Source organism: Gorilla gorilla, chromosome 4 (assembly GCF_029281585.2).
Source record: "Gorilla gorilla gorilla isolate KB3781 chromosome 4, NHGRI_mGorGor1-v2.1_pri, whole genome shotgun sequence".
Lineage (NCBI taxonomy): Eukaryota > Metazoa > Chordata > Mammalia > Primates > Hominidae > Gorilla > Gorilla gorilla.
The window spans coordinates 160,969,055-160,996,996 of NC_073228.2; the positions used below are offsets into that span (position 1 = coordinate 160,969,055).

General features: G+C 42.2%; 3 protein-coding genes across 5 annotated transcripts in view; all 3 read right to left on the reverse strand.

The window, feature by feature from the left end:
- The window catches only part of HAVCR2 (hepatitis A virus cellular receptor 2), a 71,473-nt gene extending 53,740 nt beyond the window's left edge, over positions 1 to 17,733 (reverse strand). The window contains exon 1 of the mRNA XM_004042893.5: positions 17,485 to 17,733. The gene's annotated coding sequence lies outside the window, so the exon portion shown is untranslated. The remainder of the gene's footprint in view (positions 1 to 17,484) is intronic.
- MED7 (mediator complex subunit 7) lies at positions 27 to 23,782 on the reverse strand. 3 transcript variants are annotated; one of them, XM_019028226.3, is made up of 3 exons: positions 23,731 to 23,782; positions 20,412 to 20,547; positions 27 to 1,173 (listed from the first exon to the last, which is right to left on the reverse strand). In XM_019028226.3, the coding sequence occupies exon 3, from the start codon at positions 1,154 to 1,156 to the stop codon at positions 455 to 457; it is 702 nt and encodes a 233-aa protein (XP_018883771.2). In that variant the 5' UTR covers positions 1,157 to 1,173; positions 20,412 to 20,547; positions 23,731 to 23,782; the 3' UTR covers positions 27 to 454. The 3 variants fall into 3 exon arrangements, with proteins under 3 accessions (XP_018883771.2, XP_055243190.1, XP_004042944.3); XM_055387215.2 differs by lacking the exons at positions 20,412 to 20,547; positions 23,731 to 23,782 and adding an exon at positions 12,893 to 12,945; XM_004042896.5 differs by lacking the exons at positions 20,412 to 20,547; positions 23,731 to 23,782 and adding an exon at positions 4,328 to 5,097.
- On the reverse strand, positions 23,388 to 27,899 carry GARIN3 (golgi associated RAB2 interactor family member 3). Its single transcript, XM_004042895.5, has 2 exons — positions 27,166 to 27,899; positions 23,388 to 25,201 (listed from the first exon to the last, which is right to left on the reverse strand). Exons 1-2 carry the CDS (start codon positions 27,769 to 27,771, stop codon positions 23,990 to 23,992), a joined length of 1,818 nt encoding a protein of 605 aa, XP_004042943.4. The 5' UTR covers positions 27,772 to 27,899; the 3' UTR covers positions 23,388 to 23,989.
- Positions 27,900 to 27,942: the final 43 nt, after the last annotated feature.

The following is a 27,942-nucleotide window of genomic DNA, read 5'->3' on the forward strand; positions in this document are numbered from 1 at the left end:
TCCTCTCTATCAACATGTTACGCTACTTTTTGCAGCTTAAGCAAAATTTTTAATGGAATAAGTCTAAAGATTTCATAGTTTTACATTTATAGAGCGTGATATCCATTTATCTATCATTCTTAAAGCAAATGCTAAATCCCCTTTTCAAAGACGAAAACTTTGCTATTATTGAGGTTATCATCAAAGTTTTACTGCAACTCTAAAACATAGGAATGTCCCATACAACAGCAGCTAACACTTTGCTTTTTAAAGTGATTCTTCTTAGTGCAGGGATACTCATTTGTCTATGCTTGTTATACAGTGAAATTACTGCCTATGACATCTCATAATTGAAAAAGTTGGAGTCAAGATTAAAGCTGTTTACATTTTTAGTGAAACTTCTCTTAAGACTGTCCAAAAGAAAATGAATATATGATGCTATTATCAAAAGGAAAAAAAGAAAAAGAAACATCTTTCATGGTCTTTCATTCATCTCATCAATTAGGACACACAAGGCAGCATCTTTCTCTATAATCTGATCTCTCCTATGACCTGAATTTTCTCTTTGATGTTCATTCTGTCCAGTACAATTGTTGCTATCATCAGCATCCATTGGTTCAGTTTTTACTCTCATTCCTGCTTCTGAATGAGGCAAATCATCAGGCAAAGAAGCCAAGCAATTCTGAATCATTTCAATTACTCGTTCCAGGTGCTTTTGAAATCTCTCAGCTGTTTCAAGCCGTTGACGTTTCTGGACCTCCATCATGACTCTCAAGGTCTCTCTTGCTTGGTGGGGTCGGTATTCATTTATAAGATGATGCACGTGTACAAAAAGCAGCTTAAGATCTTCTAGTTTCTCTTCTCGTTTTATACTCCCAGGGCTCCTTATTAAAATATCTAAAAGGTCCAAGAAATTAATAAGGATAGACATATTAAGTTTTCTCAGTTCTTTCTTGTGATCAAACTGCATAGGATGAAGCCGTTCGATGCCCTGACTTTCCAAAGGGCGGATGATAAGATCATCACATTGGAACTGATTGCCAAACATCATGTAACTGTCTTTTATTGGAGGGGGAGGCTTGGGAGCTAAGCCTTCTTGAATATTTTCATCCGTATATTCCTTGATATATTGCATTGGAGGTGGTGGAAGTGCACTCACTTGCTGTGGTTCACCCATTGTGGACTATCAAGAACCTATGGACACAGACCAAAGATTTATTAGAGCCACAAGACAAACCTGTTACATTTCATAACTACAGATGGAATATTTTCTTCCTTTTCTTCCAGCAGTTTGGGGCCGAAGACAAGATGATCTCCTTGGTTTCTAAAACTAATATTTATGATAGGGAAAGTTTGCCATCTTTTCTAAGTAGGCATTATATTCTCAACCATTCACATATTTTTCATTCTCTCTCTAATAATTTCATCAGCATTAAAAAATATGTAGCATCTTCTCATCTCTAAAGAAAATCTTCTGGACTCCATGCCCCTCACCACTTATGCCCCATTTCTTTACTCTTCCATAACCAAACTACAGAGGTTGTCTCCCAATCTCATATCACAATTACTTTTATGTTACAGATTTATTTCCAATAGCAAACACTTACTTGTATCTCTCATAAACACTCTTGACAAAATTAACATTGCTAAATCCTAAACACATTATTACCCAAAGTTCCTGAATGAAATGATGATTCAGTTCCATACCCTTTTTGTCACAGTATACTATGCAATTTTATACGGACACATTAACTTTTGTTTGTTTTTTGAGATGGAGTCTTGCTCTGATGTCCAGGCTAGAGTGCAGTGGTGCAATCTCGGATCTCAGCTCACTGCAACCTCCGCCTCCTGGGCTTAAGCAATTCTCCTGCCTCAGCCTCCTAAGTAGATGGGATTACAGGCGTGCACCACCTTGTCTGGCTAATTTTTGTATTTTTAGTAGAGACCGGATTTTGCCATGTTGGCCAGGTTGGTCTCTTTACTCCCCACCTCAGGTGATCCGCCCACCTTGGCCTCCCAAAGTGCTGGGATTACAGGCGTGAGCCACCACGCCCAGACATTTTAGAAGCAATATTATACTCAGAATTCGTGAGGTACTGAGGGCAGCTGTGGCGCAACTCCGAGTTTCCACTATGCCACAGTGGTGCATAGGATGATGCAGCCTCGCCCTCCTAGGCTCAAGCGATCCTCCCACCTCAACCTCCCAAGCAGCTGGGACTACAGGCATATGTCACCAAGCCCGGCTAATTTTTGTATATTTTGTAGAGACAGAGTTTTGCCATGTTACTCAGGCTTGTTTCGAACTCCTGAGCTCAAGCAATCCTCCTGCTTTGGCCTCCCAAAGTGCTGGGATTACAGGCGTGAGCCACCACACCCAGACATTTTAAAACTTTTAACATAAATTCAGATTACAGAAAAAGTGCATGAATGTACAAAAAACACTTCATATTCTTCACTCAGATTCTCCAAATGTTAACATTTTCCTTCATTTGCTTTATTGGTTTTTCATTCCTTTACCCCTGAATACTTCAGTGTGTTTTCTCGTGACAAGAATGTTTTCTCCTACCCAAAGCACAATTACCAAAATCAAAGAATTAACAGTGATCTGGTACTTCAAAATACATTTTTTTTTTCCTGAGACAGTGTCTTGCTCTGTCACCCACGTTGGAGTGCAGTGGCGCGATCTCGGCTCACTGCAAGCTCGGACTCCCAGGTTCACGCCATTCTCCTGCCTCAGCCGCCTGAGTAGCTGGGACTACAGGCGCCCGCCACGACGCCCAGCTAATGTTTTCTATTTTCAGTAGAGACGAGATTTCATCGTGTTAGCCAGGATGGTCTTGATCTCCTGACCTCGTGATCCACCTGCCTCGACCTTCCACAGTGCTGGGATTACAGGCGTGAGCCACCGTGCCCGGCAGAAAATACAATTTTTGACAGCTCACGTTTCATCCCACTCAAACCTTTTTAGGTGAGGAGTGCTGCTCTGTACTTGCCTACACGATGTGCATTCCTGTATTGCGGCTGCCATTTTCCTAAGGCCAACTACATGACAGGTACCATTTTTTATGGCCTCTGTAACATAATCTTCATTAACAATTCTATGAATTAAGGTTTTTGGGTTTTGTTTTGTTTTTTGAGACAAGGGCTCAATCTGTCTCCCAGGCTGGAGTGCAGTGGTACCATCAGGGCTCACTGCAACCTCTGCCTCCCGGGTTCAAGGGATTCTCCTGCCTGAGCCTCCTGAGTAGCTGGGAACTACAGGTGCGCACCACCACGCCCAGCTAATTTTTGTATTTCTCGGTAAAGACAGGTTTTCACCATGTTGGCCAGGCTGGTCTGGAACTCCTGACCTCAAGTGATCCGCCCACCTCGGCCTCCCAAAGTGCTGGGATTACAGGCGTGAGCCACCACACGGTCCCACGAATTAAGTTCTATTATCAATTTCATTTTAGAAGTGAGGATCCGAAGTCTCAATGAGGGGAAGTGTTGCCCCAGATAAAAAGGTTAATAAATGGCACAACAGGAATTCTTATCCCGGGTCCCTTTAGCTCCAAAGGGCAAGCTCTCTTTTATCCCTAAGCCGTGAAGCATCTAACTGTACAATAAGGACTTGCATATCACAAAAATTATATTTCTTTCTCTACTGTCTCTCTAGATGGAACTTTTCAAAGGTGATGGAGGTCTTATTTTTAATAAAACCAGAGCCAAGCATCAGAGCTGGTTCTTAACTCAAGATCCAACATCTAGTGTTTGTTCTACTGGGGGAGAAGGAGCTTCACCAGAAGACGACAGACATTCCAAGGTCCCAGCCCCAGAGATTTGATTCATTCTGTCTACTGTGAATGGGCCCTAGAATGTCGCTTTTAAAACCTCTCCAGATGGACCTGACGATTAGGCTTGGGATCTACCGCCCTCGCCTGCCCCCATATCTCAGCTGTTTCATAACTGCTCCCAGAAGAAGGAAGGGCAGGGAGGGCTACTCTCATGTTACAAAGAGCCGGAGAGGGCAAATGACTCGCCCAAGGCCACACAGCTTAGAAAAACAGCGGCGCGGGGACTAGACGCCGGGTCTCCCAACCTCCACTCCGGCTCGGCGTCCCAACACGGAGGAAGCCCCGAGACTGCCGCGCTTAGAGCCCCCTCCTCCAGGCTGTCCACCCCGAGGCCTCCGTGCTCTGGGAGAGACCGCACTCTCGGACAGACTCGGGAGAGAAAGACGAGAGACCGCCTTTGGAGGCCGAACTCAGCCATGCCTCCCCAGTTCCCAGCCCAACACAGAGGAAGCTGCGGGGTCCGGAAGAAAAAAACGCGCACAGGCGGCGGCCCCAAACCGTTGCCGCCCACTCACCTCAGCTCTGGCTTTACACTGGTAACCGCCTTCCCCTCTGCAGCCGAAACCAACTTCCGGTCTCCTCCGGGAAGAAGCCACCGACTCTGTCCTTGATTGGCTGTACGAGCTGTCCTTTAATGAAATTCTAGATCCGCCTCAGACCGATCCCTCGCTGTTGCGCCTACGTATATTTGACTCCTCCCATCCCCCCGTTACTGACTTTTAAAAGTCTTAGCTGAGGGTTCCGTTTCTTTGTTTCTTTTTTAAGGCATAAAATTAAACAAAACACCTTATTGCTTTATTTTTTATAGACCCCTTATTGACCAGAAACAATCTTATGTTTTAATGTTTAACATGCTCTTGTAAGACTTAACGTGAATTTAGAAATTTATGACACGAAAATAACCTCCAAAAGAAACGCTTGCTATTGCGCCTGCGTATATTCCACCCCCTTGCCCATTACCACTCTTTTACTGACTTAGTCGCTGTTGGTAGTTCCATTCCTTTTGTCCTTTTTTAATTTAACGCATACAATTAAGACGTCTTACACACAAATTCGAAAATATAGACATGCAGGGTTTTTTTGTTGTTTTTTTCTTTGAGACGGAGTCTCTCTCTTTCGCCCAGGCTGGACTGCAGTGGCGCGATTTCGGCTCGCTGCAACCTCAGTCTCCGGGATTCAAGCGATTCTCGTGCCTCAGCCTCCCGAGTAGTTGGGGTTACAGTTACTTTTTTTCTTTTTTTGTATTTTTGGTAGAGACAGGGTTTCACCGTGTTGGCGAGGCTCATCTCGAGCTCTTGATATCAAGTGATCCGCCCGCCTCGGCCACCCAAAGTGCTGGGATTGTAGGCGTGAACCACCACTTCCGGACTCCCCCATTTTAAATCCCCCGCACGTATCAATTTATTTCCTGAAGAAATCCATCTACGTTGAGCATAACCCAATCCAGCTTTTCTCCTCACCGCTGACCCCAATGTATCCTGCACCAGTGACTTCCAATGGTCGTTCCCAGTCCTCATTTTACTCCATCTGTCAGCAGCATTTGGCACATTTGATTATTGGATTGCCCCAGGACTCAGTTCTCCAGCCACTTTTCAGTCAGATATCAGCCGGATGATTACACGCAGGCCCTGGAACACCGTTTCCTCTGCACTTCAGACCCTCATATCCAGTGGTGACAGACATCTTTCCTCAGTTGCACTTTACTCAATTGCAAATGCTCAATCTAAGGAATCCCACCTTTTTCTCCTTTCTCTCATACCCCACCGAAACTACCATACCAGCCTTTTGCATTAGATCTATTTAAAAATAAGTAAATAAAGTTCCAAATATGACTGACCACCGTTCCCACTGCTATGGTCCTATGCCATGCCACCATTATCTCTCACCTGGACTTCTTTGATTTTTTGTCCTCCCTTAGTCTATTTACCACACCTTCTTAAAATATAAGACCGGTCTTATCACTCCTCTATTCAAAATCCTCCAAGGCTTTCTATTACTTTTAGAATAAAATCTGACATCCTTCCCCTGGCCTATATCACAGGCCCTACAAAATTGCCAAGTACATCCCGGCCTCGGGGCCAATGCATTTGCCTGGAACTCTTTGCATAGATATTGACACGTCTCATTTCCTTGTTTCTTTCTTTCTTTTGTTTTCTTTTTTTTTTTTTTTTGAGACGAAGTCTTGCTCTGTCACCCAGGCTGGAGTGCAGTGGCCCAATCTCGGCTCACTGCAAGCTCCACCTCCCAGGTTCACGCCATTCTCCTGCCTCAGCCTCCCCAGCAGCTGGGACTAGAGGCACACGCCATCACGCCCGGCTAATTTTTTTGTATTTTTAGTAGAGACGGGGTTTCACCGTGTTAGCCAGGATGGTTTGAATCTCCTGACCTCGTGATCTGCCCGCCTCGGCCTCCCAGAGTGCTGGGATTATAGGCGTGAGCCACCGCGCCCGGCTTCATTTCCTCAATTCATTCAGGTTTCTGGTCAAATGTGACTTCAGAGAGTTCTTCTGGGGTCACACTACTCTATACAAAATAGCGCATCCCCAGTCTTTCTCTTGCGAGATGCCCCTGAAACCCTTACTATGTATTATCTTTTTTTCATAGAACCTCTCATCACCTGAAATCATCTTATATAGTATATTTATGTATTCTATTGCCTTTCTTATCCATCAAAAATATCAGGTTTATGAGCATGGGACCTTTGTTTCATTTACTGCTGTTGTGTTTGAACCTACATACAACGGTGCCTGAAATTGGCAAATACTCAATAAGTGTTTATTGAATAAGAAACAAAATGAATACATTCATCACTTTCAAATAAATTCATAGTGTGGCTTTGGTGGTTATACCACAGTCTCTTTAGCCAAATCCTCATTGTGTTAAATTATTTTTCTCCAAATTTTAGCCAGTGTAACTACACAGGATGATGAGCGTCCCAGTGCATATATGTTTGTGCATGTGTCCAATTTTGTTCTTTGAAATAAATTTCTAGAAATAGAATTACTGGGCCCAAAGGTGCAGTGTCTTAACAGTTAGTAGCAGAATCAAGGCTAGAATCTTGGACTCTTGACTATCAATCTAGTGTTCTTTCCAATAAACTTCAAATGAATAATGGATATGAAGTCCATATCATGAGAAGGGCTAGTGACAATATGATGTGTGTTAAACATTTAATTATATGACTATATTGGCAAAATCTCAATGGAAAGCTTATTACTTAAAGATGCCTACTACAGCTTAACAAGGAATATGCTCACTGAATAAATCTGTATATTGTGTGTCTGTTGTGCCGGCACTGGTCTAGAAGGCTAAAAAGACAGACAAAAGCCAGTGGGGCCTTTGAAAAAAGTGTTCTTTCTAGAAGGTGTTCTAGAGAGACACAGACAAGAAGTATACAAACAAGTAAAAACTTCGAATAGTGATAAGGGCTATGGGGGAAAATATAATACAGATTAATGTGATAGTGACGTGGGTTGGGGAATAGCTACTTTACACAGGGTGGTCAGGGTAGCCTCTCACAGAAGGTTAACTTTGGAAACAAGATATGAAGGAGTGAATTGTGCAGAGATCTGGGAGACAGCAAATGCAAAGAGCGTGGGGCTGCCATGACCTTTCTCAATTAGAGAGAGGAAGGGAGCCTGTGTGCTCCATAGCTAGTGAGCAAAGAAAGAAAGAGCGGGGGAGATGAAAGGGTAGAAATGGGCAAAGACACACGGTAACCGACTTCTTGCCTCCCTTAGGATCTTGGCACATTATAAAAAACATCGCTGTCATTTGAACCTAAATGACAAGCAGAAATTTTTAGTTTCCACCCTATTGATTTTTTAGAATTTAGATTTATTGAGGGATACTTTACATAGAATAAAATTAACTCTAGGTGAATAGTTATAGGAGTTTTGATAAATACATACTGGCATAAAACCACTACCACCCGGATTAACATGTAGAATATTTCATCACCCCAAACAACTTTTTTTATTTCAATTCCTTCCCTTTATCCCCATCCTCTAGTAACCACTGATCTGATCCCTGTTCATATAGTTTTACCTTTTGCAGAATGTCATATAAATGAAATTAGAAAGTATGTAGTTTTTGGTGTCTGGTTCCTTTCACTTAGCATAATACTTTTGAAGTCCATCAATGTTGTTCAATGTATAATACTTTGTTCCTTTTTACAGATAAGGAATATTCCATTGTATGAATATACTGTAATTCATGTATCCATTCACTGGTTAATAGACATTTGGGTTATTTCAGTTTGAGGTGATTCTTAACAAAGCTACTATAAACATTCCCATGCAAGTCAATTGTATGGACATATGTTTTCATTTCTTTTGGATAACAACATAGTGACAAAATTGCTGAACATTATAATAATTATATGTTTAACTATATGAGAAACTACCAAGCAGTTTTCTAAAGAGGCTGCTTATTTTTCATTTCTCAGCAATCTATCAGAGGTATAGTTGCCCTCAATCTTCAAATTGGTATTATCCTTTTAATTTTTACTTTTTGCTATTCTAATATCTGTATAATGATTTTAATTTGCATTTCGTTAGTATTGGGTATCTTTCATGTGTTTACTGGCGATGTATATCTTTTCTTTGGTGAACTGTCTGTTCAAAATTTTTGCCCATTTTTTAAATTGGCATGTTTTCTTACTATTGAATTGTAAGGGTGCACACACACAAATACACACAAGATATAAGTCCTTGATAAGATATGTCTTTTACAAATATTTTCTCCTAGTCTGTGGTTAATCATTTCATTTTTTAAGTGTCTTTCAGCAAGCAGAGTTTTTTTATTTTGGTGATGACCAGTTTATCAATTATTTTGTTTTATGGCTCATACTTTTTGTGTCCTTTCCAAGAATCTTTGCCTAACTCAAAGTCACAAAGATTTTTCCTCTGTTTTCTTCTACAAGTTTTCTAATTTTAAGTTTTACGTTTAGGTCTATGATCCTTTTGGGGTTAATTCTTGTATTTGATGCCCAGTAAGGGTCAAAACTCCTTTTATTTGTTTATTTATGCTTATAGAAGTCAAATTGTTACAGCAACTTGTTAATTTTGTTGGCCTTACTACCTCTGTCATTGGTAGGCAGGTTTATAGATAATAATCTCTGAGCATCTGTTAGTTACATTGTATCTTTGGCTTGCTGATCAGCCCGGCAGAATCATTGGAAGATAGCAAGTAAAAATGTTTATCTCCAAGCTGGGCATGGTGGCATGCACCTGGGGTCCCAGTTACTTGGGAGGCTGAGGTAGGAGGATTGCTTGAGCTGATATAGCACCACTGTACTCCAACCTGAGCAACAGAGTGAAACTCTGCCAAAAAAAAACGGGAAAAAAAAAAAGGCTGGGCATGGTGGCTCACGCCTGTAATCCCAACACTTTGGGAGGCCAAGGCAGGCACATCACCTGAGGTCAGGAATTCGACACCAGCCTGACTAACATGGAGAAACCCCATCTCTACTAAAAATACAAAATTAGCCAGGCATGGTGGCACACGCCTGTAATCCCAGCTACTCAGGAGACTGAGGCAGGAGAATCACTTGAACCCGGGAGGCAAAGTTTGCAGTGAGCCGAGATCGCACAATTGTCCTCCAGCCTGGGCAACAAGAGTGAAACCCCATCTCAAAAAAAAAAAGAAAAGAAAAGAAAAGAAAAATTTCATCTCCAGTCCCTGTTTCTTCCTGATTTTTATAAGCTCATATACTGTATATGGTTTTAACGATGCACTTTTTTTTTTTTTTTTTTTTTTTTGGAGACAAGCTCTTACTGTGTCACCCAGGCTGCAGTGCAATGGTGTGATCTCGGCTCACTGCAGCCTCTGCCTCTCAGGTTCAAGTGATTCTCCTGCCTCAGCCTCCCGAGTAGCTGGGACTATAGATGCACACCACCACGCCCAGCTAATTTTTTTACTTTTATAGAAACGGTTTCACCATGTTGTCCAGGCTGGTCTCGAACTGCTCACTTCAGGTGATCCACCTATAGCAGGACGAGCTGCAGACAAAACTCCTCAGACACCGGATTAAAGAAGGAAGAGGTTATTTATTCAGCCGGGAGCGTCGGCAGACTTGCGTCTTAGGAGCCAAGCTCCCCGAAAAAGAAATTCTCGGCCTTTTTAAAGGCTTACAACTTTAAGGGGTCCACGTGAAAGGGTAGTGATATATCAAGCAAGCGTGGGAAACGTGACTGGGGGCTACATGCATCAGCTAACAGAACAAAAAGTTTTACAATGCTTTTTTCATGCAGTGTCTGGAATTTACAGATAACACAAGTAGTTTAGGTCAGGGGTTGATGTTATTGTTACTTTTTTTAACTCCTAGGGCTGGGTGGTGTTGCCAAGGTTGTCTGGCTATTTATCTTACTTTTGTTTTTTTCCAACTTTTTGCTTTTTCTCTCTTTCCTCCTGTCTTGTGAACTAGGCAAGGTGAGGGGAGGAAGGCAGCAGGAGTAGTAGTGGTCTGCTGCTTTATACCCACCTTGGCCTCCCAAAGTGTTGGGATTACAGGCATGAGCCACCGTCCCCGGCCTTAATGATGCACTTTGGATGAGAGTCATTGCTAATGTATTTTTTTTTCTGCAGTCTGCAGTATAGTTTCAATTCCTAATCACTATTTTTTTTGTTGTTGTTACTTCATGGCTGCTAATGACCTTATCACTAAAACGTCAACAATCCAGATCTGTGTGCAGCACACGGGTGGGGAGAGTGCCTGTGGTTTGCTTTGCCTACAGCATTTTTTCTTACCAGCAGGGGGAGCAGCAACCTTGGCATTTGGAAATAATCCCCAGCTTAAACTTTTCTATGGGAAAGATTTGTGTCTCACATATTGGGTCCTGCTGAGTTATCACCTGCAGGCTGAAGAACCTAAAATGAATTTGTAATCCTACAAAAAGGCAGGTAAGCCCTTTTGAATTTGTTGTAGCTGTTACTATTAAAATCTACATTTACCTTATGTGGAATTTCACCAGAGGAAAAAAATAGCCATGCCATCATCATACTTGTTCTTTGAATTATCACAAAATATACCCATTACGGCCAGGCACGGTGGCTCAGGCTTGTAATCCCAGCAGTTTGGGAGGCTGAGGTAAGTGGATGACCTAAGATCAGGAGTTGGAGACCAGCCTGGCCAACATGGCGAAACCCTGTCTCTACTAAAAGTACAAAAATTAGCCAGGCGTGGCTGTGTGTGCCTGTAATCCCAGCTACTCGGGAGCCCGAGACAGGAGAATCGCTTGAACCCAGGAGGCGGAAGTTGCAGTGAGCTGAGATTGCAGCATTGCACTCCAGCCTGGGCAACAGAGCAAGACTCCGTCTCAACAACAACAAAAAATAACTGTTTTATTGATTTATTGATTGATTGATTTTCTATACACTCCCTAAAGGATCTGGGCTCTGTCCGATCCATTTAAGTTCCCTCTTTAAGATCCATCTCAAAGATGGTCCTCTCCAAAATGTTTCTCTAAGTTCACCCAAATAAAAATTACCTCTCACCAACTCAAAGCCTCTTTCCTTTACTTCTTACAGCACTCCTCTAGCTGAAGTTGTAATTATGCGCTTGTTTTATTTCTATGGCTGTAGCTAAGTTCCTGACTTATCTGGGCATCCCCTTAACAATCCCTGGAATTACCTCACACTTGGTCAATGTTGAATATATTTTTGTTCAAAGACAGATTTGAGCAAAAACAAAAGAAAGAAGAAAAAAAATCTCCTGAATGGTGTGTGTACAAATGTGAATTACCTGCTTTCAGTGTAGCTTTGTATCAGGATCAAGACTAAGTGGAGGTGTGTGAGGAACATGCCTCATGCACAAAATTAAGGAGGAGCAAACTCAGTAATCAAGATAAATAATATCGGCCGGGCGCAGTGGCTTACGCCTGTAATCCCAGCCCTTTGGGAGGTGTAATCCCAGCCCTTTGGGAGGCTCACGCAGGAGAATTGCTTGAACCTGGGAGGCGGGGGTTGCGGTGAGCTGAGATCGCACCATTGCACTCCAGCCTGGGCAACAAGAGCAAAACTCCGTCTCAAAAAAAAAAAAAAAAAAAGATAAATAATATCTTAACACAATATTTTAAATAAAAAAATTAAGGGAAAAACTCGTGATCTACAAAATATTACAATTTCTTTTCAGCTCTCGCAACCTCCACCTCCTGGGTTCAAGTGATTCTCCTGCTTCAGCCTCTCGAGTAGCTGGAATTACAGGCATGTGCCACCATTTCCGGCTAATTTTGTATTTTTAGTAGAGACGGGGTTTCTCCATGTTGGTCAGGCTGGTCTCGAACTCCCAACCTCAGGTGATCCACCTGCCTCGGCCTCCCAAAGTGCTGGGATTACAAGTGTGAGCCACCACGCCCAGCCAAAATATTACAATTTAAATAAAGACAGGATTAGTAGTTCACATACCACCATTTAGAGAAGAGAGGTTTTTCATGCAACTGTAAAAGGCCAGAATTATTTTCCCGAGGGTATGGGTGGTAGTGCCCTCTTAGACAGGATTTTAAAGTTTAATGATGCATTCACCCCCAATATATATATTATATATCATATATATTTAATATAGATTTGTAATGTATATTAAAATATACATTACAAAAATACAATATATATTTATATATTATATAAATATATATTATGCATTATATATTTTATATATTATATATAATGTATTTTATATAATTATATATTATGTATTTTTATATATTATATATCTTTGGCAAATGGATGTATTTATTAGGAAATAAATATTTTGAGAAAGGGTCTCACTCTGTCGCCCAGGCTGGAGTGCAGTGGCAGGATCTCAGCTCACTGCAACCTCTGCCTCCCAGGCTCAAGGGATTCTCCTACCTCAGCCTCCCAAGTAGCTGTGACTACTGGCATGTGCCAACACGCCCAGCTAATTTGGATATTTCTTGTAGAGACAGGGTTTTGCCATGTTCCCCAGGGTGGCATTCACCCAATATTTATTGCTCACTTACTACATGCCAGCTACTTTCCTAGGTGCTGCAGACACAGTGGCCCAACCCATGGCAAGTCCAGGTGCTACTTCCCTACAGTTATCTGGGAAAGTCTTTACCCACTTGATTCCACCGTGCTTCAGGTCCAAGATGAACTTCTCTTAGAACTTGGGCTTCTGAAAGAGACAGATTTTATGAATTCTGACCCCTGTGGGTTTCTTTACCCCATTCAGTCTCCAGTCTATGTATTGCACAGAATTTGACTATCTTCCTTCTAGTCTCCTTTCCTTTGTCTCCTTATCATCTTCCACCACCTCTGACACCTGAGTCCCAGTTTGTCTTCCAACATGTGTTAACCTGAGAATCCCCCCAAATCAATCAGGGTAAAGCAGAATGGAAAAGAGTCTGGCCTGAGATTCCATAGACCTGATTTCAACCAGTCAGATGGGTAACCTCAAGCAAGACACATTATTCTCAGTAAAGTGAGAATCTCAGGTCAAACCAGTGGCCTCCAAGTCACGGAAATGCATTCCAGGTGTCCCCTGAGGCAAAGGGGAGCCAAGCTGGTGAGGCTTCAGGCTGCCCACTCTACCCCTCCTTTCAGCCAGAGGACCCTCACCTTCATCTCTTTTGTTTACTAAGTTCCATTTATGATTTTATATTTTTAATTTTTTTAAAAGAACAATATGTGCAAAAGTTTGAAAAACACTGAATCATATAATCTCCAAATTTCTTTGAGATTTGATATTGATTAGTACTGTTATTATCTCCCTATGTATTTATTGTTGATTACATACAAATTAGAGAAAGCAATCTCACAGATTTCAAAGCGCATTTGAAGAGTCATGTCTGATGAGGGAACAAAACTTCTCTTCCAAGGGGTTAAAAAGATGCCCTGTAATACCATAACCAGTCTACCTTTTTCCCTTTTCCTATAATTAAAAACTGTTTTTTTTTTTTTTGAAATGGAGTCTCGCTCTGTCACCCAGGCTGGAGAGCAATGGCACGATCTCAGCTTCTGGATTCAAGCAATTCTTCTGCCTCAGCTTCCCAAGTAGCTGGGATTACAGGTGCTGCCACCACACCCAACTCATTTTTGTATTTTTAGTAGAGATGGGATTTCACCATGTTGGCCAGGCTGGTCTCGAACTCCTGACCTCACGTGATCCTCCCACCTTGGCCTCCCAAAGTACTGGGATTATATGCATGAGCCACTGTGCCCAGCCAATAAAAACATACTTATAATAGAGACGGGGTTTTATCACGTTGCCCAGGCTAGCCTTGAACTCCTGGACTCAAGGGATCTGCCCGCCTCAGCCTTCCAAAGTGCTGGGATTACAGGCGTGAGCCACCGTGCCCAGCCAACCACTCTACTTTACTTTTTAAATAGACTATTCTTTAGAGCAGTTTTAGGTTAACAGCAAAGCTGAGTGGAAAGTATAAAGAGTTCCTATATACCCGCTCCCCCCACACACTCACAGCCTCCACTATCATCGACATCCTGCACCAGAGTGGTGCATTTGATTTTGATGAGCCGACATTGACACATCATTAGTACCTGAAGTCCATAGTTCACACTGGTCTTCACTCTTGGTGTTGTACACTGTGGGTTTGACAATATATAATGACACATATTCACCATTATGGTACCATAGACAAAGTTTCACTGCCATAAAAATCCCTTGTGCTCTGGCATGTCCTCCCTCTCACCAAACCCCTGGATATCATTATCTTTTGTTTGTTTGGGAGTTTTTTGTTTGTTTTGTTTTATTTCGTGTTTTAGATTCATAGTCTCACTCTGTTGCCCAGGCAGTGGCACAATCATAATTCACTGTAGCCTCAAACTCCTGGGCTCAAGCATTCTCCCACCTCCGTCTCCTGGGTAACTGAGACTACAGGTGTGCACCGTCATTCGTGGGTAACTTTAAAATATTTATTATTATTTTTTGAGACAGGGTCTTACTGTTTCACCCAGGCTGAAGTGCGGTGGTGTGATCATGCCTCACTGCAGCCCCAACATCTCAGGCTCTGATGATCCTCCCACCTCAGCTTCCTGAGTAGCTGGAAGTCAGGAGTTTGAGACCCACCTGGCCAATATGGTGAAACCCCCGTCTCTACTAAAATTTAAAAAATTAGCTGTGCATGGTGGCACATGCCTGTAATCCCAGCTACTTGGGAGGCTGAGGCAGGAGAATCACTTGAACCCAAGACGCAGAGGTTGCAGTGAGCTGAGATCAGGCCACTACACTCCAGCCTGGAGAACACACTGAGACTCTGTCTCAAAAAAAAAAAAAAAAAGAACTACCAGACTGTTTTCCTCATTGGCTTTCTTTACATGCCCACTAGAAATGTGTGGGTGGTATAGTTTCTCTGGTTTTACATCATAATTTGGTGTTGTTCCTTATTTATTATTTTTGTTTCAATCATTCTAATATGTGTATAGTATTATCTATATGTGTATAGTATTACACCATTGTGGTTTTAATGTGCATTTCCCTAATGACTAATGATGCTGAATATTTTCTCATGGGCTTACGTACAATCTGTATATCCTCTGAAAAAAATTTATCTTGATACCTTTTCCCCATTTTCTGATTGGACTGTTTGTTTTTTTAATGTTGAATTTTGAGAGTTCCGTATATATTCTACATACTAGTCCTTTGTGGAATATGTAGTTTGCAAATATTTGCTCCAGTTTTTAGCTTGTTTTTATTCTTTTCCCCGGGTCATTCATAGAGTGAAAGTTTTTAATTTTGAAGGAGTCTAGTTTATCAATATTTCCCTTTACTAGTTATACTTTTGGTGTTGAGTTTAATAACTCTTTTCCTAGTCCTAGTTCCCAAAGATTATCCACCATGTTTCTTTCCTAAAAGTTTCATAGTTTTCTGTTTTTTAAAGTAAGTCAGTGATCTATTTTGAGTTCATTTTTTAAAATAAGGTGTGAGCCTAGGCCAGGTGCAGTGGCTGACGCCTGCAATCCCAGCACTTTGGGAGGCTGAGACGGGCAGATCACCTGAGGTCAGGAGTTCGAGACCAGCCTGGCCCACACGGCAAAACCCCATCTCTACTAAAAATACAAAAATTGGCCAGGTATGGTGGCTCATGCTTGTAGTCTCAGCTACTCACAAGGCGTAGGTGGGAGGATTGCTTGAGCCTGAGAGATTGACATTTATGTGAGCCAAGATTGTGCCACTGCACCCCAGCCTGGGCGACAGAGCAAGACCCTGTCTCAAACAAAAAAAAAAAAGGAAAAAGAAATAAAAAGAAAAAAACCCCTTTGCCTTTTCTAGAAAGTGTATGCATACAGTGCTAGTTCCTTTACTTACCTGTATCCCACACGTTTTGATATGATTTCTATTTCTATTTTATTTCTGGAGTCTCACTCTGTTGCCCAGCCTGGAGTACAGAGGCATAATCATAGCTCATTGCTACTTTGAACTCCTAGGCTCAAGCAAACCTCTTGTCTCAATCTCCCAAAGTGCTGGAATTATAGACATGAGCCACCGTGCCCTGCCAATTCAATGTAATTTTTATTTCTCTTTAGACTACCTTTTTGACCCTCTTTGACCTCTTAGATTCTAACAACACAATTCTAAGTGTTTGGAGATTTTCCTGTTACCTTTCTGTTATTGATTTCTAGTTTGATTCCACTGTGGTCAGAAAACACATTATATTATTTGAATTCTTTTAAAGTTGTTGAAGTTTCTTTTATGGCCCAGGATGTTGTCCTGATCTTGGTATACATTCTGTGGTATCTTGATGAGAATGTGTATTCTGCTGTTGTTGAATGGAGTGTTCTATTAATTTTGATTAAATCTTGTTAGTTGATAGTGTTATTGATGTCTTCTGTATACGTACCAATTCTCTGTTTAATTGTTCTTTAAATTTTTGAGAGAGGGGTGTGGAGGTCTCAAACTACAAGTTTGGTTTTGTTTATTACTTTCGGTTCTACCAGTTCTTACTATACATATTTTGCAGCTCTTATAATTGGTTGAAACACTTTTAGAATTGCTATGTCTTCTTGTTCCCTTTAATATCCTTTTTATCATTATGCCACTCTGTGGTAATTTTCTCTGCTCTGCAGTCTATCTTATATTAATATAGCTATTTCTGGTTCACTTTGATTAATGTTTTTGTAATGTATCTTTCTTCATTGTTTTACTTTCAAAATGCCTATATCGTTGTATTTGTAGGGAGCTTTTGTTGACAGCACGTAGTTAGGTCATCCTTTTTTGTTCACTCTGCCAATGTCTTTTAATTGGTGTATTTAGACCATTTACATTTAACATGATTATTAATATGTCAGGGCTTATGTATGCCATTTTATTTTTCGCTTTATGTTCTCTGTGTTTTTGTTTCTATTTTATTTTCTTGCCTTCCTGTGGTTTACTTGAGCAGTTTTTAAAATTCTGTTCTGGTTTATCTATAGTGTTTTTGAGTATATCTTCTTTTTAGCTTTTTTAGTGATTGCCGTAGGTATTCTGTTATGTATACATAACTTTTTTACAATCTATCGTGTCATTTTACTAGGTTGAGTGAAATATGGAAACCTTACCTCCCTTTCTATCCCTTTACTCTCCCACATTTATAATATAATGGCCTTAGATATTTCCTCTACAAAATTTTAATCCCATCAGACAGCTTAAACTGTCAAACATAACTTAGAAAATGCAAGAGAAGAAAAATCTACTGTGTTTTCCCATGTTTTTGCTTACCATGTTCTTTCTTCTTTATCTTCCACAATCTCTCCCTACTTTTTATAAATCATTTCCTTACTGTTTACAGAACTTCCTTTAGCCATTCTTGTAGGATAGGCGTACTGATGACAAATTTTGTTTTCCTTCAACTGATGATGTCTTGATTTTCCCATTATTCTTGAAGTATTAATTTGCTGGGATGGGATTCTGGGTTTTCAACTCTTTTCTTTCAGCACATGAAAAACAATGTGTCACTTACTTCTGTTTTCCATGGTTTCTGATAAGAAAGCCACTGTCATTTAAGTTGTTTTCCCCTGTAGATATTACACCATTTTTCTGTAGCTACTTTAAAAAAATAATTTTTTTTTTTTTTGCGACAAGGTGTTGCTCTGTTTCACAGGCTGGTGTGCAGTGGTACGATCACAGTTCACTGCAGCCTCAGCCTCCCAGGTTCAAGCAGTCCTCCCAACTCAGCCTCCTGAGTAGCTGGGACTACAAGTGTGAACCACCATGTCTAGCTAATTTAAAAAAAAAAAAAATTTAGAAACGGGTTCTCCCTATGTTGCCCAGCCTGTTCTCAAACTCCTGGGCTCAAGTGATCTTCCCACCTTGGCAACATTTTTTGTTTGTTTGTTTTCAGTATTTAATTGTGCTTTGTCTTAGCATGGATTTCTCTGAGTTCACCCTATTTGGTGTTATTTCAGCTTCTTCAATCTGTAGATTTATGTCTTTTGCCAAATTTGATGGCTTTCAATCATTATTTCTTCAGCCTTACCCCTTCTTCTCTCTTTCTAGGACTCCAGTGACACAATGTTAGATCTTTTGTTATAGTCCCACACGGCCTTGAGGCTTTATTTTTCTTCTAATCACTATTTTCTATGTTGTTTAGATTGGGTAGTTTCTATTATCCTCCTTCAGTTCACTGATTTTTTTCTCTTCTCCTCCATTCTGCAGTTCAGCCCAACCACTGAGCTTTTTTCGTCAGCTATTATAGTTTTAGTTCTAAAATTTTCATTTGGTTCTTCTTTATCATCTTCTTTTTCTTTGCTGAAGTTTTTTTATTCTTTGCTGAGGATTTCTATTTCTTTCATTTGTTCCAAGCACATTCCTAACTCCCTTTTCATGGACGCCTTAAAATTTTTATGATATTAACATCTCTGTCTTTTTCATGTTGTCACCTATAGGTTGTCTCTTTTCATTCCATTTTGAATTTTCCTGTTTCTTGGTATGACTAGTGATTTTTGGTTTAAGTCTGGACATTTATTCATTGGGAGACTCTGAATCTTATTTAAATCTTATTTAAATTTACTTTTAACAGGCTTCTTCTGACTCTATTCCAGCAGGAGATGGGGAGGGGGGCGCCACCTTGTTACTTCTATAGCAGTTCAGGTTCCCTACTTGGCCCCCATGACTACTGGGCAAGGGTGGGAGTTCCAACTCCCCATATGGACACCACTAGCACAGGGAAGAGGAGGGAAGGGCTTCATTACCAGCTATCAGGAGTGAAAGTCAAAGTCCAAGCTCCTTCCTTGGCATTCTCTGATACCACATACTTGGGGTATAGGAGGCCTCGTTATAGCCTCATGAGGATGTTAATCTCAACTCCAACTCAGCCTTTGCTGTCATGAGTAAGGGTGGGGCCACAGGGTTTTTGTTTTTTTTTTTTCTTTTCTGTGATGTTTGGCTGAAGTAGACTTGTAATTGTGTAAAAGTTTTCTGCTTTTCTTGGCTGCCCCTGTCCTGGTCCTTTATTTATTTATTTATATATTTTTTCCTGATCATATTTTTTGTTGGGATTTTTTTGGTGTAGGTGGTTCCAGCTTCTTCACCTCCAGGTTGTGGAATATATGAGGCAAAAATTAACCAAACAAACAAAAAACCCAGGGAAATAACCAGCATGTTGTTCCTCAGTTCCTGAAGTTCCTAGCTTTCTTTCCACCTTTCAAGTCTTCTGCTGTTTGTTTTATATGTAATGTCCAAAATCTTTAGTTGTACTGATCAGGAGGAACAGAGGAAAACACGTCTACTCCAACTTTCTGGAAGCAGTAAGAAGTGAATTATCGAAGCAATCAATTAAATATTTGTTTCCTTTTTTATCTCTACATGTTTTGAATTTTCTAAAATAGACTAATTAATTTGGGAGTAAGCAAATATACCTAGTTTTAAAATTATTTAAATTCAAAATTGTACATGCTATGTTATATCCTTCCTGGTTATATCATCAACACTTTTCATAAGGTTAGTGAAGTCTCAAGGAGGTGACCCCAGCGCATTACACTGACATGGTGTTGTAAGTTGTGTTCTCTGTGAAGCAGATTTTGAGACAGAGTTTTGTGGGAAGGATGTTTGTTAAGGAGTGCCCTTAGGACCAGCGCCTGTGGAAGGGAAAAGGGTGGAAGTAGGAGTACACAGGGAAGGAAGGTGAATTTTGATGCGGACTCCTCAGGAAGCTCTGGAACTAGAATAGCCCTTCAGACTTGGTCTGTATTGGGCTGACAGCCAGACTTTCATACTCTGCATCACTCAGTTCTTGATGTGGGCTCTGGAAAGAGCATCGCATTGGGTGAAAGAAATCTCTGCAACTGGCACAATTTCCAAACTCACTGCCAGCTGAAACTTGTCTGCGGGCAGCATTCTCAGCAACTGAGGACACAAGTCCTTCATCGAAGGAGGGTCTGGATAGTGCATCACCACATATACCCCACATGGATTTTTCTTTTTTTTTTTTTTTCTTTGAGACAGAGTACCACTCTGTCACCCAGGCTGGAGTGCAATGGCCGATCTTGGTCACTGCAACCTCCACCTCCCAGGTTCAAGAGATTCTACTGCCTCAGCCTCCTGAGTAGCTGGGATTACAGGCATGCACCACCTGCCTGGCTAATTTTTTTATTTTTAGTAGAGACAGTGTTTCACCATGTTGGCCAGGCTGGTCTCGAACCCCCTACCTCAGGTGATCCGCCAGCCTCCGCCTCCGAAAGTGCTGGGATTACAGCCATGAGCCACAGCGCCCAGCCATCACGTGGATATTTCTAATGGGAACGTGTCTTTCAAAACATCTCCTCTAATCTCATTTTATAGATCCTACAGCAAAAGAAAGGAATTACGTAAGGACACATATTAACAACTATCTTCCCAAATATTTTTTCTCACAGCAACTACAGTGACCTTTACAAAATACAAATCTGATCAAGTCACTCCTCAACTTAAAATGTTTCAGTGGCTTCTCATTACTAAGGACAGAAGTCGAAGTAGCATATGCAAACTTCAAAGCCTTGCACAGTCTGTCCCCTGCTGCTCCCTCTAGCATCTTGCCTTCCGTTCTTGCCCTGCCAGCCATGATGGCATTTGACATTTTGAGTCACCTTGCTTCTTCTCACCATAGACCAGTTTCCTCTGCTTCAAAGACTCCACCCTAACATGACAACTGCATGAGTGATCTTATACTGCTTTTGGCAAAATATCGCTTTGTCATCTTTGTTCTTATGTGTGTAATGCCAGACTTTAAGTTTGGAACATTGGTTAGTAATCAACAATCCACTGTCTCATTGCACTTGCAGCAGCAGAATTGTTACCATGGTGACAAATATTGCTGTTAAAAATATTGGCTTTTATCTGATAGGGGTATTGACTTGATGCCCCAATTGATAACTCCCTCTGAGGAAGAGGCCTGTTGCTTTGAAATACATAGGTATTTATGCATCTATCTCTTGATGAAGTATCAAGATAGAAAAGGAAATGCAGAGAAAGTGCATGGCACAGCACGCTGTGGTGGGCAAGTCCCCATCTCTACTTTACTTAAATTGCATTTGGGTGGATAAACTATATTCATGCTGAAGAAGCCCTCAGACAGGGGAGGGTGTATAAAACAAGACTAGAAGAAAGACAAAAGATAAAGCCATAGTCTGCACATTTATGAGATTAAACCATTTGTAGCTAGGATAATTCAGACTCTGGCATAGCTGTAAATCTGGAACTCCAGACCAAAGGCTTTGAAAGGAGTTTCCTTTTATCTCTGTCCTCTACCCCACCTGCCAACCTTTCACACTCCCGGGTGGCTTTCCCAAAGGCCCTCTCAGACTTTAGAGCATGTGCCTCTCTCTCTTTCTCTCTCCTTCTACCTGTACCCACTGTTTCAAGAGTCAACTCCCAGAACATCTTAATCTCAGCCTCTATGGTATTTATCAAAAATCACAAGATGAGATTTTCCAGCCACCCACTAGAGCAACTGAGAAGGGATTCCCCTGATACTGACAAGCCACTGCTCCTCCCAGAATATGTCGTTTCTCACCTCCTCCATCTTGGCTACACATATTTGGTGTTCAGAAAAGGTCCCTAAGTTTTGCCGGAAACCCAACTTCTGTCCTCCAAGGTACTGTTGCTGCAGAGAATGAGCAAAGACTTGCAAGGCTGGGCAGGTGCTCCCCTCCTGGACTTACATGGCTCCCAGAATCATTTTTCTCAAATCCAAATTTTATTATTTGGTGTTAATAATTTAATATTTTCCATGGACTCATTTTACAGGTTTTTTAAAAATGGAAAGACAATTTTTTTTTACAGTAAAGGTTTTTAAAATTTATAATCCCATTTCTAATGTAGTGTGATTTTTTTATTCTGGGAATTAACTTGCACACGAACACATAATTTACATCATGTTAGTACACAGCATTTTGGACTATTTTACTTCTTAATATATTTAAACATTTTTCCGTGTTTCTGTATTCTGAATACTTTTTATGTCACTTAGAATTTTTATTTCATGCTTATTGAAAGATATCTTTCAGACTTAGATAGTCTGTCATAAATCTCTCGTGTGTATGTGTAAAAAGGAAAACATTGGTGAAATAAATTGATTAGGGCATTTCTAAGGCAGTGATAGTGACATGCAATTGACACCTTGCTGACAGAGATTTAAAAACAATCCTGATTTCAGAGATATTAAAATAAAGATACAATAACAACACCCCATGAATACAACCTCTTCTTTAAGAAATAGAATAATCACTATTCTGTTGAAACTCCTTGTGTGTGCCCCTCAGATCAGACATCTCTCCCTTTATCCTGTAGATAGTCACTATCCTTAATTTTGTGATTATTATTTCCTTGTTTTTCTCCATACTTTTAGCAAATATATATCCCATTGTTGAATCTTATTTTTGAGCTGTTCTACAAATTGAACTATATCATATATATTTTTGTGACTTGCTTTTAGTATCCCACATTATGTAAGATTTATCCATGCCAGCCACGCATGGTGGCTCATGCCTGTGATCCCAGCACTTTGGGAGGCCGAGGAGGACGGATTGCTTGAGGTCAAGAATTCAAGACCAGCCTGGCCAACATGGCAAAACCTTGTCTCTAGTAAAAATACAAAAATTTAGCTGAGCATGGTGGTGCATGCCTGTAATCCCAGCTACTCCGGAGGTTGAGGCATGAGAATTACTGGAGCCTGGGCAGCCAAGGTTGCAGTGAGCCAAGATTACCCCACTGCACTCCAGCCTGGGCAACAAACTGAGACTCTGTCTCAAAAAAATAAAAAATAAAGATTTATCCATGCTAACATGTATAGCTGCTATTCATTTCCACTATTGTAGATTATGCACCGTAGTCCATTCCACAATTTATTAACTCTCCTGTTTGACGAACATTTGGGCAATTTCCAGGGTTTTGCTATTACAACTTGTTTTACTGTAAACATTCTCCTAGTTGTCTACTGGTAAGCATATGTGAGAATTTCTCCACTGTCTACACCTTGGAGGAAGACTTGTTAAGATTAGATCAAGAGTCAGCACACATTTTCTTAAAGGCCCAGATAATATTTTAGATTCTGTGGGCCATATGGTCTCCACTGCAACTACTCAGAGCTGTCATTTTTAGCGTGAAAGCAGCCATAGGCAATATGCAAAGGAAAGTCTGTGACTATGTTCCAATAAAACTTTTATTTACAAATCCAGGCAGCTAGTAAGATTTGGACCTCAGAACATGGTTTGCCAATTCCTGATCTAGAAGAATAGATTTCCTATTCTAATTGCCTACAAATACTGCTGTATTGCTCCTTCCTACCCTGAATATCCCCTGAGGGGATGTGAATCCTGTCTCTGCATAGGCTAAGAACTGGACTGAATGAATGTCCATGTTCAGGGGCATTCAGGGAAAAGAGGAGAATGGGCGAGGGGACATGGTGGTGGCTATGCATCCCAGCTCTTAGTCTGTGGCTTTGACAGTCTCGGGGAAGCAAAAGGGATTGAGGCAAAGCCGAACACTCACGTTGGCTCTGCTGGCCGTGGGCGGGTGGTGGAGCTCTACCTGCCTGGAGGCTGGGGTCTCCAGCTGTAGCATAGCCACCATCACAGAAGCCACTGTGAGGTCACCACCAGGCTATGGGCAGAAAAATTCAAGCAGGAGATTGTACTTCTTTTGGAGTTGTATGATTTCCTTTATTATTTGAACTGCAGTAAAGAAAGCTGGGATGGGCTCCTCTAGGGATACTTCCAGATCCCTGGGCAGTTGTAGCCCTGGCTCCTCTTTAAATGGATTTGGTTTCAAAGATGATCATCTCTGTCTTCTCGGATGTCATAGTGCCGCTGATCATCTCCAGCTCCTGACCACCCTGGGCTTTCTCCACTTTGGCCTCTATGTTTTGCTTCTCCACCATCTTAGCCACGATATCTACCTCTCTGTCATGTGATGTGACCCTTGTTTTTGAACCAGGAGTGGCCCTGAGCCTCCTTAAAAAAGAGCTGATCTTACTGGCTTTCTTATGTAAAGCTCCTGTACTAGATGCAGATGGGTTCTTCCCCAGTTCCTGAGTTGTTCTCGACTCCTTTTTGGTGGAGCTGTGGTTGGAGCTCTTGCGAGAGGAGCCATGTCGCTTGCCCCTTACGTTGCTGTGCCCTTTTACTTTTTTGTCATCTCTCGTGTTTTTATGGCCAGACGCGGACCGGTGGGAAGACGCTTTCTCATTCTTGTCCCCCGCTCTCCTGCGGTGACTTTCACCTGCCTTGCGGTGATGAGAACTTTTCCTACTGGGATGTCTGTCCTTTTTTTCTCTTCTTTCCTTTTTTTCATTCCAGGCTTCAGCACTGGGCTGGGAAACTTTCTGGCTTCCATCTCGTTCACTCACGTAGCCTTCGCTTTGCAAGGTGGAGATGAGGGGTCCCACTGCTGGTCCTTCAGTTCTTTCTGCTGCACACTCGCTGGTCGTCATACTGCCTGCAAACGCCGCACTCAAGCTGCTGTCTTGGGAGAGACTGGCGGCCCCCGCCATCGAGGTGGAAGTACCTTCTGAGGAGGTGCTTGCAGCACCTACCAAGGCCAAGCTAATACCATCTGAGGATATGTTGGCAGCACCTGCCATGGACTTGCTGGATTCGTTTTCTCCTGGATTTTTGATGGCTGCTCCCGCCAGCGCTGTGGTCACTTGGCCTGGGCCTGCAGATTTGGTTGTTGCTATGCTCATAGCACCTGTTGCAGGACTCGTTGCTGCCCCTGCTATTGCCACATCTGTTCTAGGGCCTGTTGCTGTTCCTGCCACTGCCATGCCACCTGCTGTCCTTGCTGCTCCTCCTTCAGCAGCCCCTGGAGTGCTCGTGGATGGAGAAGCCACACTAGCCGTTCCGTGGGAGGCATGTTGGATTCCCTCTCCCCCAGCATAAGCAGAAGAGGTGGCTGCAGATACATCACAAGGCTTGTAGAGCCCAGTCTCACTCTGATCCCCTTCTCTGTGGAGCTCTGCAGCCTATACCAAGGGGAAGAGAAACAGATGAGATAGAGATGACTGAAAGGGAGATCAGAACTTTCTGCTCCTCTCTTATCCTGGAGTTAATTCAAGGGCTTATAATTAGAAGAACCTGGGTCGGGTGTGGTGGCTCACGCCTGTAATCCCAACACTTTGGGAGGCCAAGGAGGGCAGATCGCTTGAGGCCAGGAGTTCGAGACCAGCCTTGCCAACAAAGCAAAACCCCGACTCTACTAAAAACACAAAAAATTAGCTGGACAGGATGGCGCATGCCTGTAATCCCAGCTACTCAGTAGGCTGAGGTAGGAGTATCGCTTGAACTCAGATGGCAGAGGCTGCAGTGAGCCAAGACTGCGCCACTCCACTGCACTCCAGCCTAGGCAACAGAGTGAGACACTGTTAAAAAAAAAAAAAAAGAAAGAAAGAAAAAAAAAAGAAGGAGAAGGAGAACCTCTAAAATCATTAAGTCTAAGTCTTTTGTCTTTTTTTTTTTTTTTTTTTGAGACAGAGTCTCGCTCTGTCGCCCAGGCTGGAGTGCAGTGGCACGATTTTGGCTCACTGCAATCTCCGCCTCCCAGGTTCAAGGGATTCTCCTGCCTTAGCCTCTTGAATAGCTGGGACTACAGGCGCCCACCACCATACCTGGCTAATTTTTTTGTATATTTAGTAGAGATGAGGTTTCACCATGTTGGCCAGGCTGGTCTCGATCTCCTGACCTCTGGTGAGCCGCCTTCCTTGGCCTCTCAAAGTGCTGGGTTTACAAGCATGAGCCACCGCACCCGGCCTAAGCCTAAGTCTTGCTCTCATTTGTTGCCAAGTTCCATCTACAGCACCCCTTCAATGGTCACTCAGTTTTGGTTGAGCAATTCCAGTACCAGAGAAAGTACTGATACAATTCCTCATCCTTGGACATTGTATTTTACACACTTATTTTTACGTGCTCTGCAGGACAGATTTCCAGAAGTGGGATTGCACAGTCAAGGGATACACTCACTTTACATTTTGGTGACTACTAAGATTGTGCACGTGCATACACACACACAGGGTGTGCTGATTGACACAGAAATCAGTGCCTGGTAGTTACAGGGAGACAGACTGTGACTCAAATTGAAGAAAGACTTCTTCATTGTTAAAAATATGGTACAGCACTTTGGGAGGCTCAGGCAGGTGGATCACCTGAGGTCAGGAGTTCAAGACCAGCCTGGCTAACATGGTGAAACCTCATCTCCACTAAAAAAAAAAAAAAAAAAAAAAAAAATTATAAAAATTAGTTGGACGTGGTGGCAGGTGCCTGTAATCCCAGCTACTCAGAGGCTGAGGCAGGAGAATCTCTTGAACCCAGGAGGCAGAGGTTGCATTGAGCCGAGATTGTGCCATCGCACTCCAGCCTGGGAGATAAGAGCGAAACTCTGTCTCAAAAAAAAAAAAAATTGCACAAAAATCTGTACAGTCTCCAGTTGCACATTGGAGACTCAGAAGGGTTGGAGGGGGTGAGGGATGGGAAATTACTTAGTGGGTACAATGTATATTATTCAGATGATGGTTACACTAAAAGCCCAGACTTCACCAGTATGCAATATAGTCACACACACAAAGCTACACCTACACCCCTTAAATTTATACAAATAAAAGTTCCACAGCAAATCAGACCACTTGGGTTGGGGTATTAAGTGTTCAAGAAAAGACTGACGATCAGGATGGTGTAGAAAGGATTTCAACCCTGGGTGTGAGACCAGAGTAGCTGATACCTAAGGTCTCTGAAATTCAGCCTTATGGGACACACAAGCCCTCCCACCTCCCAGTGTGGTAAGTGCCCTAGTAGTGGCTCATTTGGTCCTGAGCCCTTGCACATGCAATACTTTTTCCAGGTGGGCCTCAGAAGGCACCAAAGGCTTTGTAGGACTGGCTTTGAACTGCTCCCCCAAAGAACCTGCCCCATGTTCTCGAGCCTTCAAGAGGCTTACCACTAGGCTTTTGTTGTCTTCGGATGGTGCGTCCCCAGATAGAAGTGTTGGGGTACTGCAGTAACTCTCTACTGGTGGCCTCAGGAGATAGATAAGTTTTTCCCAATAGCAAAAGAGATCTTCCCGTGTGTCAGAAGAGGGACACAACTGCAGATAAAAAGTACGGCCAGTGGCGAGTTTCAGGCGCAGCTGCTGTTTCTCACAATCGTGGATGGAGATCTTCACAAATTTCAAGGGAAGCAGTCTCGTGAGCTCTAGAGTCTTGACGGGCCTGCGACCTCTCCCCTTGGCAAACCGGCCCCGTCTGACATGCTCTTCACAGATTTTAGTTGGTTGGGCCAGAACCATGACATCAGGCAGTGGGAGGATGGGGCTGGTGCAGACGATGCCCACTGTCACCATTCGGACACGGTTGTGTACATCAATCACCTCTCCCTTTTTGTTTATCTGAATAAAATTACTCTCGAACATTGGTGCATACTTGAAAACGTCGTACTCTCCTCTGTTGTACAATTGTCGTTGCAGGTCCCCCATGGAGGTTTTGAACGCACTCATTGAAGAGTAGCTGTGGGCTGTGTAATAAGGTAAACAAGATTCATTGCTCATGGTTCTCTTCGTTTAAGACAGCTCCACCAGCCACAAATAGAGTCCCCGAGAGAGAGAGGGAGAGAAGGTAACTGCCCATCTCCCTACAGGACTTCTGCCTAAATCTCCTGGCACCACCACATTCATCCCCTGCAGTCCTTTGTGACCTGTACGCATCTCACACCCCTTTGT

Bases quoted from the DNA above. Each gene is read 5' to 3' on its own strand.
- MED7 (XM_019028226.3), bottom strand. From the start codon at position 1,156: ATGGGTGAACCACAGCAAGTGAGTGCACTTCCACCACCTCCAATGCAA.
- GARIN3 (XM_004042895.5), bottom strand. From the start codon at position 27,771: ATGAGCAATGAATCTTGTTTACCTTATTACACAGCCCACAGCTACTCT. The intron at 25,202-27,165 runs GTAAGCCTCTTG...CCCTTGGTATAG, and splicing joins AAGACAACAAAAGCCTAGTG to GCTGCAGAGCTCCACAGAGA.